This window comes from Crinia signifera, chromosome 3, assembly GCF_055691185.1.
Source record: "Crinia signifera chromosome 3, ASM5569118v1, whole genome shotgun sequence".
Taxonomy (NCBI): Eukaryota; Metazoa; Chordata; class Amphibia; order Anura; family Myobatrachidae; genus Crinia; species Crinia signifera.
Window position 1 is genome coordinate 259,479,500 of NC_139219.1, and position 24,010 is coordinate 259,503,509.

A 24,010-nucleotide genomic window follows, 5' to 3' on the forward strand; every position below is an offset into this window, starting at 1 on the left:
GACCCCTGTAGATGCAGTAGAGATGATGACGTTTTGGGGTCTGGTGTTACATATGGGCATAGTAAAAAAGCCACAAATTAGGCAATATTGGAGTACAGATGTTCTGTACAGCACCCCATTTCACCGTATGGCCATGCCCCGGGCTCGTTTTGAGGCAATCCATAAATTTATACATTACACCGATAATGCACAGTGCCCACCCAGAGATGATCCCACCTTTGACAGGCTATTCAAAGTCAGGCCGGTCATTGATCATTTCAGTGCCAAATTTGCAGAGCTATACATCCCTGATAAATGTATTAGTATCGACGAGTCCCTTATACATTTTAAAGGAAGGGTTAAATTCCGCCAGTACCTTCCCAGTAAGAGGGCAAGGTATGGCATAAAAATGTATAAGCTGTGTGAAAGCACCACAGGGTACACCCACAAGTTTAGGGTATATGAAGGAAAGGATTCAAGAATTGAACCGCCAGAATGCCCCCCCTCCCTCGTAGGTGTTAGTGGAAAAATTGTCTGGGATTTAGTGCACCCCTTCCTGGATAAAGGTTATCACCTCTATGTGGATAACTTTTACACCAGCATCCCCCTGTTTAAGGCCCTTGGTTCAAGAGGTACAGCAGCTTGCGGTACTGTGCGCAAGAACCAAAGAGGCCTCCCCAAAACGCACATTGCCCAAGTACTAAGAAGGGGTGAAAGCAGGGGAATATGCACCGAAAATATGTTGTTGGTCAAATATAAGGACAAGAGGGATGTCCTTATACTGACAACAATTCATGGAGACAGTACCACCTCCATCCCTGTACGAGGTACCAGTACCCACACCTCAAAACCAAATTGTATCCTAGATTACAATAAGTACATGGGCGGAGTGGATCTTTCAGATCAGGTACTGAAGCCGTACAGTGCCCTGCGGAAAACAAATATCTGGTACAAGAAGCTGGCCGTGTATATCATCCAGATGGCACTGTATAACGCTTACGTGCTATTCCGTTCTACCGGCCAGAGGGGGACATTTATGCACTTTCAAGAGGAAGTCATAAAGGGCCTAGTATTTGGGAACCAGCAGGCAGAGGGCCCCAGTACTTCTAGTACTGGCCCCCGTATTGTACCAGGGCAGCATTTTCCCAACGAAATCCCCTCCACTGCAAGAAAGGGCAGGACACAAAAAAGGTGCAAAGTTTGCTATAAAAAGGGAATAAGAAAGGAAACTATTTTCCACTGTGAAACTTGCCCCGACAAACCCGGCCTATGTATGAAGGAGTGTTTCAAAATATACCACACATCTATGGATTATTAGGTTCATCATTTCACCGTGCTTCGGGGGTCTTGCTAATGCCATATATCACCCACCATTCATTCCACCAGAATCTGAGCTGCAAAATCCAAAAATCACTCCTTCCTTTCTGAGTCCTGCCATGCACCCAAATGGTATTTTTTGGTCACATGTGAGGCATTGCCGTACTCGGGAGAAATTGGGGCACAGACTTTGGGGTGCTTTGTCTCCTTCATTCCTTGTGAAAATGAAAAATTTTGAGCCAGAACTGCATTTTTGTGTAAAAAAAATGTAATTTTTCATTTTCACAGCCCAGTTGTACCACAATTGGTGAAACCCCTGGGGGTTTGAAATGTACACTATACCCCTAGATGAATTCCCTGAGGGGTGTACTTTGCAAAATGGGGTGACTTGTGGGGGGTTTCCACTGTATTGGTAATGCAACATAGCACCCACCATTCATTCCACCAAAATCTGTGCTCCAAAATCCAAAAATCACTCCTTCCCTTCTGAGTCCTGCCATGCGCCCAACTGGTATTTTTTGGTCACATGTGAGGCATTGCCGTACTCGGGAGAAATTGGGGCACAGACTTTGGGGTGCTTTGTCTCCTTCATTCCTTGTGAAAATGAAAAATTTTGAGCCAGAACTGCATTTTTGTGTAAAAAAATGTAATTTTTCATTTTCACTGCCCACTTGTATCAAAATTGGTGAAACCCCTGGGGGTTTGAAATGTACACTATACCCCTAGATGAATTCCCTGAGGGGTGTACTTTGCAAAATGGGGTGACTTGTGGGGGGGGTTCCACTGTATTGGTGCTTGGGGGGTCTTGCTAATGCGACATAGCACCCACCAAAATTCCACCAGAATCTGAGCTGCAAAATCCAAAAATCACTCCTTCCCTTCTGAGTCCTGCCATGCACCCAACTGGTATTTTTTGGTCACATGTGAGGCATTGCCGTACTCGGGAGAAATTGGGGCACAGATTTTGGGGTGCTTTTTCTCCTTCATACCTTCTGAAAATGAAAAATTTTGAGCCAGAACTGCATTTTTGTGTAAAAAAATGTAATTTTTCATTTTCACTGCCCACTTGTATCAAAATTGGTGAAACCCCTGGGGGTTTGAAATGTACACTATACCCCTAGATGAATTCCCTGAGGGGTGTACTTTGCAAAATGGGGTGACTTGTGGGGGGGTTCCACTGTATTGGTGCTTGGGGGGTCTTGCTAATGCGACATAGCACCCACCAAAATTCCACCAGAATCTGAGCTGCAAAATCCAAAAATCACTCCGTCCCTTCTGAGTCCTGCCATGCGCCCAACTGGTATTTTTTGGTCACATGTGAGGCATTGCCATACTCGGGAGAAATTGGGGCACAGACTTTGGGGTGCTTTGTCTCCTTCATTCCTTGTGAAAATGAAAAATCTTGAGCCAGAAGTGCATGTTTGTGTAAAAAAATGTAATTTTTCATTTTCACAGCCCAGTTGTACCAAAATTGGTGAAACCCCTGGGGGTTTGAAATGTACACTATACCCCTAGATGAATTCCCTGAGGGGTGTACTTTGCTAAATGGGGTGACTTGTGGGGGGGTTCCACTGTATTGGTGCAACATAGCACCCACCATTCATTCCACCAAAATCTGTGCTGCAAAATCCAAAAAACACTCCTTCCCTTCTGAGTCCTGCCATGCACCCAACTGGTATTTTTTGGTCACATGTGAGGCATTGCCGTACTCGGGAGAAATTGGGGCACAGATTTTGGGGTGCTTTTTCTCCTTCATACCTTCTGAAAATGAAAAATTTTGAGCCAGAACTGCATTTTTGTGTAAAAAAATGTAATTTTCCATTTTCACATCCCAGTTGTACCAAAATTGGTGAAACCCCTGGGGGTTTGAAATGTACACTATACCCCTAGATGAATTCCCTGAGGGGTGTACTTTGCAAAATGGGGTGACTTGTGGGGGGGTTCCACTGTATTGGTGCTTGGGGGGTCTTGCTAATGCGACATAGCACCCACCAAAATTCCACCAGAATCTGAGCTGCAAAATCCAAAAATCACTCCTTCCCTTCTGAGTCCTGCCATGCACCCAACTGGTATTTTTTGGTCACATGTGAGGCATTGCCGTACTCGGGAGAAATTGGGGCACAGATTTTGGGGTGCTTTTTCTCCTTCATACCTTCTGAAAATGAAAAATTTTGAGCCAGAACTGCATTTTTGTGTAAAAAAATTTAATTTTTCATTTTCACTGCCCACTTGTATCAAAATTGGTGAAACCCCTGGGGGTTTGAAATGTACACTATACCCCTAGATGAATTCCCTGAGGGGTGTACTTTGCAAAATGGGGTGACTTGTGGGGGGGGTTCCACTGTATTGGTGCTTGGGGGGTCTTGCTAATGCGACATAGCACCCACCAAAATTCCACCAGAATCTGAGCTGCAAAATCCAAAAATCACTCCTTCCCTTCTGAGTCCTGCCATGCGCCCAACTGGTATTTTTTGGTCACATGTGAGGCATTGCCATACTCGGGAGAAATTGGGGCACAGACTTTGGGGTGCTTTGTCTCCTTCATTCCTTGTGAAAATGAAAAATCTTGAGCCAGAAGTGCATGTTTGTGTAAAAAAATGTAATTTTTCATTTTCACAGCCCAGTTGTACCAAAATTGGTGAAACCCCTGGGGGTTTGAAATGTACACTATACCCCTAGATGAATTCCCTGAGGGGTGTACTTTGCTAAATGGGGTGACTTGTGGGGGGGTTCCACTGTATTGGTGCAACATAGCACCCACCATTCATTCCACCAAAATCTGTGCTGCAAAATCCAAAAAACACTCCTTCCCTTCTGAGTCCTGCCATGCACCCAACTGGTATTTTTTGGTCACATGTGAGGCATTGCCGTACTCGGGAGAAATTGGGGCACAGATTTTGGGGTGCTTTTTCTCCTTCATACCTTGTGAAAATGAAAAATTTTGAGCCAGAACTGCATGTTTGTGTAAAAAAATGTAATTTTCCATTTTCACATCCCAGTTGTACCAAAATTGGTGAAACCCCTGGGGGTTTGAAATGTACACTATACCCCTAGATGAATTCCCTGAGGGGTGTAGATTGCAAAATGGGGTGACTTGTGGGGGAGGTTCCTAACTTTTAGCACTTATGGTGCCTAGAAACCTACATGGTGCCTAAAAAAAAAATCTCATAAAAAGGAGGCTCCAAAATCAAGTAGGTGCTCCTTCTATTATGAAGCCTGTGGTTTGGTCAACGTGCACACTAGGGCCACATATAGGATATTTTTGAAAACAAAAGAATTGGGGGAATCAATTTTTAGTCACATCTAAAATCTACTGTATTCGTTAGAAAAATGTATTAAAATTGAAACTCTGCAAAAAAAAAAAGAAATTTTGAAATTTCACCTACACTTTGTTTTAATTCCTGTGAAACACCTAAAGGGTTAACAAACTTCCAAAATGCTGTTTTGAATACTGTGAGGGGTGCAGTTTTTGAAATGGCATCATTTATGGGGGTGTCTCACATACAAGTCCCTCAAAGTCACATCAGAACTGAACTGATCCCTAAAAAAATCAGTGTTTGAAATTTTCTTGAAAATTTGAGAATTTGCTATTCATATTGTAAGCCTCCTAGTGTCCCAAAAAATTAAAAGGAAGTTGAAATAATGATGGAAACATAAAGTAGACATATGGTCTATGTTAGTTATTAACTATTTTGAGTGGTATGATTATTTGTCTCACAAGCAGAAAATTTAACATTTTTCAAATTGCTAAATTTTCCATTTTTTCACGATATTTTGGTATTTTTCACAAAAAAACACAGACTGTATCGACCCAAATTTACCACTAACTTGAAGTACAATGTGTCACGAGAAAACAATCTCAAAATCACTGGGATAAGTAAAAGCAAAAAAAAGTTATCCCCACTTAAGTGAGACATGTCAGATTTGAAAAAAAGGGCTCTGTCATGAAGGCACAAACTGGCTCTGTCATGAAGGGGTTAAAGTGAATAATAAATGCAAAAAAAGGACTCTGAGCAAATCAAGTTGCATGGGACCTGACTAACCAAGAAAGGATGTTTGGCGACACTGCAGCAATAGAGTATGAGGACACAACTATGGGCAACTTCTCCACTTCCGAACTGTTTAGAAGGCTTGATAAATCTTCCCTATAGATCAATAAAGTACACTAATAGGCGCTTCCTCCTTGGTCACACAGATATATCTAAAATAATGGAAATATACGTCTATGCAAAGGTTGCCAATAATATAATATTCTTTTTTATGCAGCATACCCCTTCAATTGAATTTTTTTTTATGGAACCTGGGCCAGAGAAAGACCGCCAACAATATTTCCGGTCACAAGCAGCACAACTACGAGCCACATGGTACGCACACTTTTTTGATTTTATCCTTTATGTGTGTCACATTGTTATATTAATAAATTATTTGAAACTACAGTATATGGATGCTAAAAAAATTTTTGAGGAAAAAAGATACTATCACAGGAGTGAAAATGCTGTTTGATCTGTGTTTTATGTTGGTTAATAGTGTGAGTAGGGTACACACTGTTATAACCAACAATGATCAGTAGAATAAAGTATTACCATTATTATCAAAATTGTTCTACACATTGCTTGTTTTTGTATTTCTTTCCTACATCTGTATGCTAAAAACATCTGATATTGAGGAAACTCCAGCCTAAAGAAACACGGTGTGTGTCACTGAATCACCATTGACACAGGGACCTAAATTTCCATTATTATAGATATATCAGCATACCTCCCAACTTCTGACGTCCCCGAGGTGGGACGTAGCTGCTGCGCGCCGTGGGCGCGTTGAAAATTTCGGGGGCGTGGCCTAACTTTGGGGTGTGGCCTATACTCGCGGCTCTCCCATGAGGCCACGCCCCCATTGTGCCGCTATGGGGGCATGACCCAGAGGCTCTATGAGCCTCTAGCCATGCCCCCAGCCCCCTGGCTGCGGGAATAGACGCTGTGCGCATGCTTCCCCGCTGCTTAGCAGCCGACAGGGGGGACTCCCAACAGCCACCCCTCACTGCGGGACACTGCCGGCCGCGGGAGGGACAGCTGGACAAGCCCTGATAATCGGGACTGTCCCGCTGTAATCGGGACTGTTGGGAGGTATGTATCAGTGTGACCGAGGAGAGAGCGCCCAGCGATGTCACCATCCTTGTTCTATGTTGTCTTAATTTTGAGTCAGAAGGGCTAGACTCTAGTGTGAATATCTACAGGCAGATCTCTCCTGAAGCGCACCAATATTCTTTCAATCTTTTCAATACATTTCCCTTGAGATCCATCTGACAGACAGATCTCTTTCACCCATGGTAGTGCTGGTGCAAGTGTGCACTGGTAATGATGATCGTTAGAAAACAAGGCCTTTGGATAAGGGGTGACGTGGCTGGATATGAGCATACAATTCTGCATACGGGACAAAATCAGCATTCAGTACAGTGCAAACAATGTGAGCTCGCTTTTGACTGACAGTCTTCATTCTTCAATAGAACTCCTTTGAGTAAATCCTAACAAGCGTTTAAAACTTTGGAGATTATATATATATATATATATATATCCGCATGTTCTACAGGTCCCGGTGACATCACTGAATGAAAACGTTTACCGATATTGTTTAGCGTGCGCACTCAATATCGTTTATTGTTTGACCAGTGGCACCGCCGATATATAGGCAACTATACTGATGGTGCCCCTAGTCATCTAGTGTGTATGGGGCTTTAAACTTTTCACTGGGTGTCATAGTCCAAGTTTTCACACAGTTCTCAAAACGTGAACAGAATGTTTATTCTCAACAAAATTTCATTAGAGCCGATAAGTAACTAGGAGTAGGAGCAGAAGTTGGCCACTGATGAAACATAACATAACAGAGAGTGGAAAGATATGTAGCCGACATGTAGTAACATTGCCAAACAGATATTATGAGCAAAACATGAGAAATCAAAGCCTCCTCTGTAAACATCATTCAAATCTGGAAATCTTGCTTAAAATATGTATGTATATGTAAAAAAAAATGCTATGTCTATATAGTTTAAAAGTATAGAGGGGAAACACATAACAATATAAATATCTATGACTGTCTACAAGACTATAGAGTAGTCCTAAAAGGAGAGTGCTTAGCTTATACAAGTGCCAAAAAACAACAACAAAAATAAAATACAAAAATTTTTTTTTACAATTTTTTGGGCATGTATTCCAATAAGACAAGGAATATGGCACTATTTAGATGCCAATACATAGAATAACAGCCCAGCGCTATGTACTATGGGAACTGGAGGGCAAACTAGGGAACCTGTCCTGTGTGCCATGCTTAGGCAATCTGTGGGGCAACACAGTGGGGTGCAGGTGCCAGGACTGCCTGTGTGGGGTATGGGGGTCACACATACAACCCATAAACAAAGTCACATCACCCTAACCTAGGAGGATTTCATGGTGCCAGAGTATATACCGTTTACCACCTGGCTGGGGACTTTCTGTCCATGGAGTGGTACATCATAACCTAACCTGGGAGTTAAATGTCCCCCCTCCCTGCATACCTCCCCCATGAACCTGTTATTCGAGAAGCCTCCTTTCTTTAAGGGAATGGGGCCCATGTCACTGCAGCAGACACTCTGCCCCAAGTTTAGCAGCAGGGAAATGAGTGGGAGTCTTAGTGGAGCTCAATGTGTGCCTGGGTTATAAATGTGTTAATATTCCAGGTGTAGTTCCAGCAGCTGCTCACAGGTGGTGATGGTGCAGCACAGTGTGAATGATGTCACTGCCGCGTAGCTTCGAGTTACATTTAGAAAGCCCAGGCTGCAGGCTCGAGTCCCACCCTTGAGCCAGATACAGGGGGGTGGGGGTGCTCTAACATCCGCGCCCCCTTACCGCCGCACATTGCACCCCATCGCCTACATAATTATCACATATGCTCTAACATATGCGATAACTATGGCAAAGGACAGCACTTGCGTTAAGAGCTGTCCTTTGCGGTGAGAGACAGCGGGTCCCATCAGGACCCGGCAGCTCCCCCCTCCCTCCCTTAATCGGCACTGCTGCTGCTGTGCCGGGCTCTCCCAGACCCCCGTACTTGCAGTGCACTGGAGAGTGGAAGATTTTGGATTAGATTTGGAAACCCCCCTCTAAAAATCCTGTGTTTGCCACTGCCCCTGTATTATCTTCAAGAATAAATAAGTAAATTCTGATTGGTTGCCCATAGCAATGTCCCATGTGAAATAGTACTCCCATCTTAGTAAATCTACCCCACTATGTTGTTAAAGGAATGTGACCATTGTGTATAGTTTTAGGGGGGGGTTTAGGCATTAGCGAGGAGAGTTTAGTCCCATACACACGGGGCGACATTGACCTCCGTGCTGAGCATGATTGCTCAGCAGATCGTGCGGCACTAGCGGTGCACCCGCTGAACAGAGTTTTCCCTATTGTTTATAGGGAAAACCTGCGATCTAGCAGGAAAGCCAGGGCAAGCACTATTTCCCTGCGGGCGGACTCTACGCACGGGACCGCACATTCGCATAGTTGCAGTGCATACACACAGAGCGATTAGTGCTCCATTTTTAAGAAATCAGTTGGCTCGCTGAGTTACACACTCCCTCCGGGCCGTTCATTGCTGGGAGGGAGGGCTGGGGTGGACAGGGGCAGTGAAGTCGCTGGACCATGGGAACACCGAGTGTTTTATAAGTGTACCATGGGTACGCGAGCGGGCCGATGCCTACTGGGGGCAGGCCGATGATATCACAGGATATCAGCTGCCCGCCCCATCTTCATCCAGGCACACGCAAATGAAAGTCAGTTTTTACTGACTTCTATTTGCAAAGGCAGGAGAAATCATTCAATGATCTGACATCTCAGAAGATTTTAGCTTCCTCGGGGCCTAAAAGCTAAAATCTGCGAAGCGCGTGCCGGCTACCAGTGCGCAGGCAGATGAAAGCACTTTTCTTTATTTTCTTTACAATGTATTTTGATTGTGTGTTGTGACAGTGTGATGTCCTAGAAGCCTTTGTAAGGGCTCGAACTCCTTCAGAGACATATTCAAGGATACACTTGTCTGGTAACACCTTGCATATGACGCTAGCATAGGTGACCAGACTATTAGCTTCAAGTACCCCCCCAGGGTTGTGGTTCCGACTGTATGCACACAGCGGAACACCCTGTTTGTAAAGGAGGGACTTGATACAATCAGTCATATATATCTACTGTGTATAGATTGCAGTGACGGGCGGCACCCCTGAGGAGGGCATTGGTTTCACTGTAAGTATCCCCAGTGAAACCTAGCCACATTATAAACCATCACTAAGCAATATATACCCCAATATAGGGACTTACTGTGATTTATACTGACTACCAGCAGATCTCTAAGAGAGTTCAAGACATAAGGAGTTCCATTACTGTGAGGTCAAGTGACCTACTCCCTAATCACACTCCAATAAAAAAATTCCGCTTCCAGTAATTGTACGGAATCGGAACAGCTACACACTGTCCAATTTGTGACACATACTGAATTCATAAATTGAATACTATAGTGTTACATGTGCCTGCCACCTTGGTTTTAATTGTGTGAAACCTATGTTTTTCCATTGTCATGTATCTTTTAATAGTTTTGCAGCTCTTAAATTGTGATAATAAAGGTAACATTTTATATATTTTCTTGAAGGTGCACCTACATAGGACATTTCTTTCTTCTCAAAAGTCTCTACTATTTCTCAATGTCCAATGGTAGCACACCCCCGTTACCCCAATTCTAATAAAGAGGAGGGTTACATAAGGGGGTCTGTTATTATACTCTAGTCTTGTGCGACTGACAAAAATACTTTTTCTTACTTAGTACCCGCTCCTGCTACTTCTTCTACAGACCAGTGCATGTTGCAATCTAGCCGCTTGGCACAACTACCAAAGAATCAGACAAGAGCCATTAGACAAATTGCTCAGGAGCAATCAATGTCAAATAAAAACCTAAAAACACAATATTTGCCATGATATGTTTTGTCAATTTGTGTTCAACCTATACATAGCAAGTAAGGTATTCAACCATTTTCTGACTATAGCCAAGCATCTCACAAGTATGACTTGCCATACACAAATGTCTTCTCAGCCAACCCAATGACCGGTGTCCACAGGCAGCCTTAGCTGATAATCCACAGTGCGAATGGGTAGCATCAGTCAAAGAACATTTTGAAGACAATTACTGAGAGTAATACTTCACGTCAAACACAATCTATCTTGGGGAAATTTATTGAGAGGAAGCCCAGTGTTTTCCAACCTATTACATTTTAACTTATGAACAATACCATTTTAGCAACCACAATACAAATATGGTAAGAAATATCACTGGCTAAGTATATACCTGTAAGATGAGGGGTAATAAGATTTTCAGAAGCTCATCAGCCAGTGGATGGATTTTTTCTAAAACTTCCAGCATCCATGTTAAGTATTCATGTCTCTCTAACAAACCTTCCTGGAAAACATCAGCACAATGCAAATGTACAATAAAACGCAAAATAAGTTTTGAGAACAAGTTTATCCAATAATCTGTACTGCCCCCAAGTGGTTACTTTATATAATACAGGAACGGTTACCAGAATTTTTTCTGGTATATCAGCGGTGAGGCAGAGCCCTTTCTTTCACTACGTCAATATACGTATATGAAAAATACAAATAATATATTCTCAAAATCTTCTTTGTATTATTCTAATCATTTCTATAGTAAAAACTCTGGTGTAATGATTATATGACAGATGAGGCAGTGCCACCCATGCCTACCTCTCCGCACATCTCTGATCAAACCTCACCAAATGTATAGTGTATAATGACCACATGAACTGTTGGGCCATATATTATGTGTAAATCTGGCTTTGGTACAAGCCAGTGCCTCCCCAGTAATTGACCTCATTGCATGTCCCTGATATTTACTAATTTTACTTATTTGTTTCAGTCAATTTTGCATACTGGAGATTTACTTATGTCTATCTGAAATTCAACTTTAGACCATCAAACAAACCATCCGTACTTTTCTATTGACTCCTATACAAATCTCTCATTTACTAACCAAAATCTAACAAATAGTAGATCAACCAGAAACAGGTCTGTTCTTCTAAAACATGTTCAACTGGCTGAAAGGTACTTATAATGGATGTCTATAAGAGCAGAGACAACAGATGCTATGCCAATGTTTTTGCAATTGAGTAATTATCAGAAAATTGCACAAGCGTATGCTCTGCACTGCGCATGCACCAAAGTCTAAAGGTCCATACAAACTGGGCGACTATGCCCAGCGTGTATGGACAGCGATGATCGCATTCATTCATCGCTGGGGGGAAATCCGCTCACTGCATAGACATTGAGCGTCTTTCCCCCTGTCTGGTGCAGTCAGCGCGGGGGGGGGGGGGGGGGGGTGGACGGCTTTGCATAGAGCAGTGCTCGTAATACCAGCAGATGAGCGGCTTTTCCGGTGATGATGCGGGAGCGCGCAGCTGCGCTCACCACTCATCGCTGGGGCATACACACTGGGCGGCTTTGAGCGGAAAGCCGCTCATACATGCTGTTTTGAGCGACTTTCAGCTCAAAGTCGCCCAGGGCCTTAACAGTGATGAGGCTTGCAGCACTTTTGTCCATGCAGAGTGATTACTAGTCAGGCACCATTTGTGGGCATTGACTCGGAAGCAGAGGTAAAAACACAGGCCTGTCTCAGCTGTGTGAGGGATGTGACGCTGGAATCCATACTCAAACAGCGTGGCTCTGACATCTCAGTGTAGGCGGTCATGCTGCATGGCCATTGATATGCAGATATATTCCCCCCTTATTTATTCCACAAATGGGAGTGGTATAAATGCAAATCCACCTGTGCAATTTTCTTGATCACAGGTGAGTGTGCTGCTAAAACATTTTTTTTTTGATCAGTTTACAAAAAAATGAACAAACACTTTCAGGATCTGAACACATCTTTAATAAAAATGGACGTAACCATGTGGTTCACTGTGGGCTTTCTGATTGTTGGGTCTCATGCCCAGATGGAAGCATTGCACATCACTGCTGCATATTTGGATCCCCCACCCACAAAGGTGACAGGCTGTGGCTTAGGAGGGATAATAGAATCTGTGGCGAGCGCAGTGAGACACAGAGCCCACAGCACGGCAAGTGCAGCAGCCCGCTAGAAGCTTCTTTCCACTCTGCCCCCCTGTCGGAGTACCGGCATTTGTTATTCTGATGCCGGAATATTGGCCCAGCATACCACACCCGATCAGGCTTTGGTGTATGATATAATGCGATTTCATGTCACCCACCTGAAACATGTAAAATGCTAATTTCTCGTTGTATTTCCAGTGCATGAATGCCTCTTCCACATCTTGTGACGCAACCACAGCACTAATGCACAGGCTGGAATTTGAGTGGTAAAAATCAGCAATCTTCACCAGTTGTTCTCGGAGATACCTTGTTAATATTTGTGTCCATTCTACAAAGGGATTCAAAGAATAGCATTAGCACTTTAAAATATAAACAATTAAAGTATACAGGTCACCTATGGATACATTTTGTCAGCACATTCTGGGAACAAATCAGTAATAGAATGAGGCTGGGTAATAACAGACAGAGTTAAGAGGGCCTTGCACATAAGCTTGCACTCTATAGGGAAATAGGAAATTGATGCAGGAAGATTTGGTCATGTCAGACTGCAAAGGTTCTCCAATCACACAGCATTGTTGGCCTGGGGTATGTGAATGTAGAAAGAGACTTTATATACAGTTATGCATGGACTGTATAGAGGGGATGTCATTGGAAAGCATGGCTTATGGAGGTCATGTGGGGGGTTCTAGAGTATGATAAGATGCCTGAAGAGGTGAGTTCGGAGGATAGAAGAAAGCCCTGTTGTGCAGCCCAAAATAAGGGGAGCAGGTCATGTGTTCGGTTGGGAAATACAGATTGGGTATGGGTCATAAGGTCGACTCAATGAAGATCGACTTACATTGGGTCGACCACTTAAGGTCAATACAGTTTTTCGCCCCCAAAAGTCACCATACTTGACAAGGACACCATCTAGGTGTACCGGTGCGATACCTTGCTGCACTCGGCACACTATTCTATTCTCCCACCACACCGTAGTGGATGGTAGGGTATGAAACACCGCCTGTCGGCACGTCGGATAAAAAAAACCTGAAAAACCTTCCCAATATGCTCCTAATGCTTGTGTCAACCTTCTGACTCTGTTGACCTTAGCCACGTCGATCTATTTCAGGTGTCGATCTTCATAGGGTTGACCTTGTGACCATGTCCCTACAGATCTTGGTAGGATGTAGTGGTGAGTTTCCCATTAGGCTCATGAGACATGTGCCTAGGGGCGGCCCTTGTTGGGGACAGTACTTCGTTTTTGTGTTGCTACTGTCAGACCGAAATGTTCTAGTAACGCCATATACAGTATATGCACTGTACTGTACCATATGTCATGTTGAATATAGTGTATAAGATGGTAAGACATGCGCTTACTGTCCCTGTAAGAAGACCTAGTACAGTACTTTGTAAATATGCATACATATTTAAAAAAAAAAAAATGCCACAGTGGCTTTTTATATTATTCTTCAAAATGGCTATCATCAAATGAGGGCTTATAACCAATAAAAAAAAAAAAATAGCAGGGGCAGGGCAGAGGAGTTGAGCTGGGTGATATTATTGTGAAGATAATTTTATATATCACCCTACACCCCTACAACCTGCACCATGAGCCTGCAGTGACTGACAGCTCAACTGGGATGCCCGCCCAGTTGTGACATAAGCAGGGCTGGCCTGAGTTTCAATTTTTTGGTAAGTGAATATAGATTTTGCCACTTGATGGGATAATAAACTTTATAAAACGGAAAGTGGTGCATGCAGCAAAATGGAAGTGGTTTCATTAAGCAGGGTGTATGGCGAAAACGCTGCCCGATCCATCCAGAGATATATCTACAGAACAATAGGTATGAGGATATACTGTAATGGTCAGCGTGTAGCCAGCTTAAGAATAGTCTAGATAAGTACTGTAAGTCAGCTGTGAATAGGCCCTGGGACCAGTACAGTTTGCTTTTGACTTTTCAGTGGGAACAATTACTGTAGACCTGTGTTTTCATACATTCCACATGCACGGTCCTAAATTCATAGCTCCAACAATCTGAAGTAGGTACTTGGGGTTCCTGACAATGGGGGATGGCTTTGGAGAATGTGACTTCATGGGAATACTGCAATTATGAGCCAAGCCTCTTTTTTTCATCACGTTGAGGGCATACCTCAAATACAATAGCTTTTGATTATCTGTATCCAAAATAATGCCTGTGTAGACTCTGAGAAACGCCCACTATTTCCAATCCAACTTGCCTTTTAAATATAAGTGTTACTTACAATTGTTTATGTCTTGTGTCTTACAAATGTTATTTTACCTGATACATTTTTTATAAATTGTTACTAAATATAAACAGTGTGTCCGACCTTCATTCTATACCAGCAGTACTATTCGGGGTACTAATTGATACAATTTACCTAACAGCGCATGATTCACCATTCTGTTTTTTTATGTGTGTTTAATGTGGGTATAGCATAACCCACAGGTGATAGCTGCAGCGGAAGGTAATTGAGTTACTAATTGATAAATACCAATCAATTATTCTTACATACAACTCCATTGAAGCGCCGGGTCTCTCTTTTTTTGCAATCTGGAGCCAAGATTTTTATCTACCTCCAGTGTCCCAAAAAAAACTTCTTCTTCAGGGGGGTAGATATAATAATGTGCAGAAAGAGTTACATTTGGGTTAGTTATTTTGTTTCTGTGCAGGGTAAATACTGGCTGCTTTATTTTTACACTGCAATATAGATATCAGGTTGAAGTACAAACCCCACCCAAATATTACACTCTCTGCACATGTTACATCTGCCCCCCTGCAGTGCACATTGTTTTGTCCAATAGAGAGAGAATTTACTTTTGTAAGTGAACCAAAATCAGGCCCTGTACGTAGGGATGCCAATCCCAGGGCTTTTTATTGCATTCCAGGATTCAGGATTCAAAAACGCTTATTCACAGGATTCCAAGGATTAATTTGGTAGTGGCACTTGCAAGATTTGGTGGCTACACTCAATTCTTTCCTCCCTTCCCCCTCAGTCCTTACAGTATATCTTTCTTGCAAACCCCAGCCCCCTGCCCCCAGGGCCGGTGCAAGGCACCGGAGCGCCCCAGGCGAGTCGGGGTGGGGGCGCCCCAGTGCCGGGGGGGGGGGGGAAGGTTGGTACCTGTGTAAAAAAACTTCCGTCCCCGGCGTCCCTGCTGAGTGCTGGTGCGTGCAGGGGTGTCAGTGCCGCCGGGGGAGCCTGCGGAGCTGTTATTGTGTATAAGCTTGTCGCGGCCGGCGGGGTCCCTACAGTGAATAGAAAATAACTAGCGCTTCCCGTGCCGCCGCGTGCATAGCGCTAGTTATTTTCTATTCACTGTAGGGACCCCGCCGGCCGCAACAAGCTTATACACAATAACAGCGCCGCAGGCTCCCCCGGCGGCACGGACACCCCTGCACGCACCAGCACTCAGCAGGGAAGGAAGTTTTTTTACACAGGTACCACAGTGCTGGGGGTAAGGGGCGAACTGCCGCCCTCCAGGTGCCGGCGCCCTAGGCAAATGCCTAGAGCTGCCTAGTGGTGGCGCCGTCCCTGCCTGCCCCGGATTCCAGTCAGGAGACTCCTTCTCCTCCGCTAATGGGGCAGATGTATTAGGCCTTAACAAGAGATAAATGTCAGGGTGAGAAAGAGAGATAAACATGCAGCCAATCACCTGCTAACTGCCATGTTACAGGCTGTGTTTGAAAAAAGTCAGTTAGGAGGTGATTGGCTGGATGTTCATCTCTCTTTATCACCCTTGCATTTAGCTCTTGTTAAGGCTTAATACATCTGCCCCTATGTGCTTTACTACTCTCTTTGTGGCAGCCTGGGCTGTTGTGCCTGTGAGGCAATACAGGCCAGTGTGGAGCTGCGGAGCATGACCTATGAACAGCCGGGGGTTGGGACAATCAGGTAGCGTCTGTGTGCTACAAGTGGTCAGTACTGTATGGCATAAACAAAAAAACTGCAAACACTGATCCTGAAATCCCGGGATTTAAATCTTGCCGATTTTAGGCCAAAATCCCAGGATCCCCCAATCCAGATTGGCCACCCTTACAAAGAGTGAGGTTTAGGACCGTTTAGCTGCATCTGCAATCACAACATTTTAGGATAACATAGTAAAGAGTAACTCAGTCCTCTTGCCCCCCTGGAATAGCATATAAACGCTGTGTGTATCAGGATACATCTTTATGTTTAAAATGTGCAAACAGATTAGGTATACTAAAATATGGTACACTATATTATTCCTCAATACTGTACATCATGGAACATCAGGCATAGAAACATTGTACACAAAATATCATAGACACAGAGATTTAAGTTCTCTCTTATAAGAGTTCTACCGACCACCATAAATTAACACTCTTGGTTTCATAAATAAGCTTATACTGTACATGTGCCAGTATGGGAGAAGAGTAACAATATATCACCTATGTTAGGATCAGCTGACTGACGTTTCTTTATTTTGGTCTCTGAAATAGCAGCATAGTATGCGCACGTCATCTTCACTAACCAGGCAGCTCGCAATAGTGGCACTGAGTATTTGGCCAGGTATCCAAAAAGATCTTCTTTCTTGTTAAGAATTGGTACCTGCAATGCCAAGTGACAGAGTTACAGATAATACACCACAGGCAATTCATTAAGACAGCAATCTACACAGCACAATGAACAATGAAACATATCTTCTTGACTAAGTGGCCAGTTAAAGGGGAATTAATAGATAGCTCCATCGGGTCCCGTTAATGGTATGTTGGGCCCCAGCCTTATAGTTCCCAAGAACATATAAAAGTACACACGCAAACATCAACAGAACATCTGCAAAATCATAAGTATACTGTATATAAAGTAATCATAAGAACAATAGGTAATGACATCAGCAATATCTCAGAAACTAGAGTTCCTAGATCGAAATTAATGGTATATTCGGAATCAGTGGCACACAAATACCCTGAATCAGGTCTATAATTTGGGCACCACAAAAAAAAAAGATATATTTTTTTTGTTCCCTAGTGTTACACCTGTGAAGAACAACAACATGTCTGAAGACAATGTTAAATAATTCGATACACACTGCAGCAATACATATCATAGCCTGGCACAATGAAAGGATGCCATACCTTTTTCGCTAAAACAGTCAGATGTTTGTTACCGGCTAGATCTGTAAACCAGCTGTGAATCGCACCCTGAGAGCGAGCGGTCACCAGCCAATAGTGGTCTTTGGCATTTATTTGTGGCTTTTTCTTCCCAGTGTCCTGAAATGTGTTTAGTTTTAACTTTTCAGCTAAAATGCTGCTAAAATATGCTCCAATCTGGAAGTTGAAAAACATACAGTAAATACATGAAATCATTATAGTGTATACATACTATACCTGTATTAAAAATATAAAGGAACAAAATACATTGGCCGAGATTCAGCAAGCTAAAAATGCCATAAAAACCCTGTTTTCGTGGTTTTTACCGCATTTTCATATGCAGCAAAGCCCCATTGCTGGGGCTTCGCTGCGGGGGGGTTACGCCAATTCCTTTTTGGAGTAACCCCATGGAAGCCTATGGGCTTCACTTCGCGTCCCCCGCCGCCCCACGCGCCCCCCGCCGATCTGCACTGCACCGCCATCACCTGTGTCCGGGCAGCCTCCTGCTGTGCTGCCCGGACCAGTGATTTCCTCCTGCCTGCACCACTTCTGAGTGCAGGGAGGAGGAACCGGAGCCCTTACAGCTGTGTAAGGGTTCCGGCAGGGAGGGGGGACCCGGTGCACATCGCCGGGCATCACTTTGCGATAATAATCGTATATGTTACTGCATATGCAATTATTAACTATGCCTCACATGCCTACGCTAGCGGGAGAAATCATTTGCCGACCATTGAATGATGACCATTGAATGATTTCTCCCGCCTTCAGAACTTACTTATTTTCTTCATTGACCACCGCAGATGGGGCGGGCGCTGACGTGTACGCAGGGGAATGCCCAGCGTTTTCAGGTGGATGCCCATAAACCGATGGACATTCCCATGGGTGAGCTCTGCATCCGCCTCCGTACACCCCGGCCCTCCCTCCCCACAACGAATGATCCAGCAAGTGTGTAACTCACCAAAAGTTTGGGGTTTTTAGAAGTGGAGATGTTGCCCATAGCAACTAATCAGATTGTGCTTATTATTTATCTAGCACCTTATAGAAGATAATAGCTAGAATCTGATTGGTTGCCAAGGGCAACACCTCCATTTCTAAAAACCTTCACTTTAGTAAATATGCCCCTATATGTGTGAGTATATAAACAGAGTGTTTTTAAAATAGATTGTATTTCAAATTCTGAATTTGGGAGTTAATGCTGTTCTCCTATCCAGGACATGGATCCTTACTGTTATGGCTGGGTGAGGAACACATCACCACAGGTCAAGGTCACTGTGTAGTGTGCAGTGGCTCATGCGTGAGCGATGGCTAATGATGAACTTGAGGTCCGATTCAGACCCGCTCATAGTGGGCCAAATTCAGCCCACTCCCTGATGTTTGGGGTTTGCGCATGCGCATTTATGCATATGTGCAAACCCCGGGAGCAAATGGCTTCACACTCACTGAGCCATTTGCTCCAGAGGGCAGCGGGCAGGGACGGACATGGGGATGGAGCAGGGGAACACCCAGCATTTTATAGACATCCCCATGAAAATGCCAATGCCTGCTCCGGGTGGGCGGCCGATGTCACATGACGTCAAACTGACCATCTCCATGTGAAACAAGTCAGTTTTCACTGACTTTCATATCCGAAGAGGAGCGAAATCATTCAATGGTTGATGACCATGAAATTATTTCTGTCCGAGGGGATGCAGGCGGCAGAGGGGGCGAGCATTCGCTCCAGATGGTGGAATAGCTGCCCAAGTGATAGGCCCTGGGTGTGGTCTACAGTAGGGACCGCTGGAACTTACTGAGGAGTTTGTACTATGCTGTGACAGCTTAATGCTGTAACCATCCTTGCCTATGCTGTTTACCTGGTATGCTGTTTACCTGCTACAAAATAAAGACCAAGACTTCATCTCACCCAGCTTATGGGATTCCTTGTCACAATATACGTTATACAATAAATATGTAATGTAATGAAATACTGGTCAGTAAGCAATGTACTTCTGTTCTAACTCATTTTTGCACTTTGCTGGAGACTGATTTTCTTCTATCCAGCTGCACAATGGCAGTATTAAAGCACAGTCAGGGCCAGATGTATCAAGCTTTAAAAAGTTATAAAATGGAGAGTGATAAACAGCCAGCCAATCAGCTCCTATCTACCATTTAACAGGCTGGGTTTGAAAAAATAGGATTTATGGTCTTACCTTGATAAATCCCTTTCTTTGAGTCCATAGGGGGCACAGGAGTTCACGCTGGGTATGAGAGGTGAGGTAGCAGAGCGTGCACCAAAGGGTTACAAAAATGTACCCAGCATGCTCCCTGCCTCCCTCATAACCCGCCCCCTGACCCTGGGTCACCAGTTTCGTTAGCAAGCCCAAGGTAGGAGCAGAGCCAGAGAAGAAGGAAGAGCAAACGCACACCCACATAGCATACAGGCCCTAAAGCCATGGAACTTTCCTACATAGGAAGCCCCGCTACCAGGTGCGTCTGGGAGGGCGTCCTGTGCCCCCTATGGACTCAAAGAAAGGGATTTATCAAGGTAAGACCATAAATCCTATTTTCTTTTTCGTCCACTAGGGGGCACAGGAGTTCACGCTGGAACGTCCTAAAGCTGTCCCCCTCACGGGTGGGGGACGCTCCTGGACTGCGGAAAGCACATGTCTACCAAACTGTGCATTAGCCGATGCAAAGGTATCAAATGCATAAAACTTGATAAAGGTCTGGGAAGAGGACCAAGTAGCCGCCTTACAGAGCTGTTCAGCTGAGGCGCCTCGATTAGCGGCCCAGGATGTACCCACAGACCTGGTAGAATGTGCAGTAATCCCCTCCGGGGGAGTAATCAGTGCGGAAAGATACGCTTGGCGAACCACTGATCTGAGCCATCTCGCCAAGGACTGTTTGGAAGCGGGCCAGCCCCTCTTATTGGCCTCATAAAACACAAACAGTGAACCCGACTTACAAGTTGACTTAGTCCTGCGAAGATAAATCTGCAACGCACGGACTACATCAAGAGAAGCTTCAGCTTCAGAAGAACCTGGAAAAGAAGGCACCACTATTTCCTGGTTAAGGTGAAACTCAGACACCACCTTTGGATGAAAATCCAGTTTGGTACAAAGAACCGCCCTGTCCGGGTGAAATACCAGAAAAGACGGTTTCCATGATAATGCACTCATGTCAGACCCCCTTCGTGCTGAGGAAATAGCCAACAAGAAGCCACCTTCCAGGATTTCAGATCCACCTCCTCCAGAGGCTCGAAAGGAGACGATTGAAGTGCCCGGAAAACTTCTAAAGAGGGACACCTCAACAGCCAGCCCGTCAAAGCCAGGCGACTCAAGTCCGGGTGTCGGAATGGCCCCTGTGAAATTAGGTCTGGACGCAGAGGTAGACTCAGAGGAGAGGCTACCAACAGGTTCCATAGATCCGCGTACCAACCTCGACGGGGCCAATCTGGGGCCACTAGGATCATCATTCCTCCCTCCTTCCTGAACTTCCACAGAAGGCGAAGTAGGAGTTGAAACAGGGGGAATGCGTACACTATCTTGCCGACTTAAAAAGTCTGCCTCAAAATTGAGAACCTCTGGGATGAAGACTGCAGAGATTGCAGAAATCTGCTTCTCCGCCCACCTGAATATCTTGGAGACTTCTTTTATCACTCCTTTGCTGCATGTCCCGCCCTGCCTGTTGATAAAGGCCACAGGCGTGGTGCTGTCGGACCGAATCTTTACAGGGCACCCTCGGATGAGGGACCCCAACCTCTGAAGAGCCAGAAGGATTGCTCTCAATTCCAGGAGATTGATCGGAAGGCGACTCTCCTGAGCCGTCCAGCGACCCTGAAAAGATTGAGAATTGCAAACCGCTCCCCAGCCCCGTAGGCTGGCATCCGTGGTAAGCAAGACTCAGGTTGGAATCCAAAACGGGCGGCCCTGAGACAAGTTGTCTGTCTTTAACCACCATGTGAGAGACAGGCGAACCTTCAGGGGCAGTGTGATCAATTGACTCCTTAGACGAGTATGATCTCCTGTCCACTGGCTGAGAGTGTAAAGCCGAAGTGGGCGCGAGTGAAACTGTGTATACTCTACCATGTCGAAGACACCACCATACACTTGTGTACTGAGACCCTTCTGTGACCTATAAGGGAATGAATCTTCCTCTAAAGGGAGTGGATCTTATCCTCTGGAAGATATACTCTCTACAACCGAGTACCCAGCCGAGCTCCCAAGTGAAGTGTCCTTTGGGAAGGAGTAAGAAACGATTTCTTCCAGGTTATCCTCCAACCGTGAGATAACAGAAGTGTAATCAAATGACTCCGTAGTAGGTCTGGGGACTTTGCCAAAATCAGTGGGCCGTCCAGGTATGGAATCATCCGAACCCCCAGCCGGTGCATGTGTGCAGCCCTGACCGCCATCACCTTGGTGAACACCCTGGGAGCCGTAGATAGACCAAAAGGTAGCGCCCTGAACTGGAAGTGTTCGACCCGAAGGGCGAACCTCAAAGTGCTGATGTTCCTGTCGGATGGGGATGTGAAGTATATCTAGCGAGGCCATGAAGTCCCCTGGCTCCAGTGAGAGAATGATCGAACGCAGTGACTCCATGCGAAACTTCGGCACTCGCAGAAAAATAGTGAGCGATTTCAGATTCAGGATAGGACGGTGATAACCATCCAGTTTGTGAATCAAGAATAGGGTGGAGAAGAACCCCTGACCCCTCTGCTCCTGAGGAACTGGAACAATGACGTTCGAGTCCAAAAGAGAGCAGATGGAAAGCTGTAGCACTTGTCGTTTCGCTGGGTCCTTTGGAAGACCCGTGCAAAAATAACACTGAGGAGGGGGGAACCGGAATGTCAGGGCATAGCCCCTGGATACCACCTCCCTGACCTGTTTAGCCACTGGACGTCTGGTAGCCCAGGGCTGCTTGGTGCAGGGCTTGGCTCCCTTAGTGGATGAGGAAAATCTAGAGGAAGGACTAGTGCCGTCGGACAAACCTCTCTCCACCTTGCCCGCCCACTCAGACACTGCCTTGGCCACCCATGACGCGGCAAGCGTGGTACACCCAATGGCCCCTGCCTGTGAAAAGCAGTCCTGAGGAAATTCTCAGAGGGGTCCTTCAAAGATGAAGAATCCGAAATGGGCAGTACTGAAGCGCGAGCTAATTGCGCAACATGATCATCCGCCAGGGGAGGATTTTCCCACTTAGCCCTCTCTGTGGGAGGAACAGGTTAAAAAGTAGTAAGTCGCTTGGAAAGCTGGAACTTTCTAAACGGTTGAGACCACGCAGTCTCCAATAAATCCCCCATGAGGGCCGAAGGCGGGAGCTGGGCCGATACTTTCTTAAGACGCTTAAAAAGCAGGTCTTTACTTTTAGGGGCAGGAGCCTCATCCTCCCTATGGAGGACTGCCTTAACCTCCTGCATCAGAGACTCTACCTCCGCTGAGGACAAAGTGTCATCGGCCCCTGCGGATCCCGCCACTGAGCTGGAATCCGAACGCGGAGAACCCGCATCGGGACTCTGCTGCCTACACTGCCTCCTGGAATCCCTGCCCGCCAGAGTAGCCGTCAACCCCTGCACAGATTGTGCAAAGGATTGCCACCAAGGGGGCTCTACATAAGCAGGAGCTGCCCCAACCCTGGTGCTGGCCACTGCCACAGGGGGCATGGGCACAGGGGGCAGGGGCGCAGGAGGTAAGGAGTTGACAAGCGGTCAATATGTCAATACCTGAGTCAAGGTCGAAGCCCAGGCCGGTTCCTGCTGTGAAGGCAGCAGAAGATCTGCTTCAAGGGCCAAACACCTGGAACAGATATCCTCCTCCTGCCGAGAGAGTATGTCCACACATGCATCTGAGATGGAGTCTCCTTGCCAGGTTTCGCCTTAGGCATACTGTCCATGATAAAAGACAAAAAACACCAGCAGTTACAACACTGACACCCAAGCAACACACTTGCAGCCTTACCCACAAAGCTTTAGCAAAGCCATTTGGTATGGGCAGATAAACTCAACAATTCAGCAAGCTGAAAGGGAGACACCGTATATGCAAAGCCAATGCTATGAATGGTGACAGCGTTTCAAACTTTCATCTCTTCCAATGATATTGGAAGGAAGACAGCATCAGAGTACCAGCCGCAGGAGAGGATAAATACCACAAACACCAGGCTCCAGAAGCAGGGTGTAGGGGGGGGGAATCCTCCATCTCTAAACCCAGCAAGTGCCAGAATGGCTGCTGATTAGGACCTTAATGAGGAGCTGGGACACCTGGGGCAAAAATATTTTTTTTTTTTGGATTGTGGGAGGAAATCGGAGTACCCGGAGGAAACCCACTCAAGTACGGGGAGAATATACAAACTCCGCACAGTTAGGACCATGGTGGGAATCGAACCCAGGACCTCAGTGCTGTGAGGCAGTAATGCTAACCATTACACCCTCCGTACTCCTACAGCACCTGGTGTTCCTATGTGGTCACCCACTCAAGTACTAACCAGGCCCAATATACAGCATTA

At 45.3% G+C, this 24,010-nt stretch overlaps 1 protein-coding gene across 4 annotated transcripts in view; it reads right to left on the reverse strand.

The window, feature by feature from the left end:
- MED12L (mediator complex subunit 12L) overlaps positions 1–24,010 on the reverse strand; it is a 458,604-nt gene that overhangs the window by 420,358 nt on the left and 14,236 nt on the right. For all 4 annotated transcript variants that reach the window (XR_014471810.1, XM_083177939.1, XM_083177937.1 and 1 more), the window contains exons 4-7: positions 17,522–17,713; positions 16,835–16,994; positions 12,581–12,750; positions 10,645–10,755 (exon numbers count right to left, since the gene is read on the reverse strand). Coding sequence is in view for 3 of the 4 variants with exons in the window: in XM_083177939.1 (XP_083034065.1) it covers positions 10,645–10,755; positions 12,581–12,750; positions 16,835–16,994; positions 17,522–17,713 (633 nt within the window). In the remaining variant the exon portion in view is untranslated. The remainder of the gene's footprint in view (positions 1–10,644; positions 10,756–12,580; positions 12,751–16,834; positions 16,995–17,521; positions 17,714–24,010) is intronic.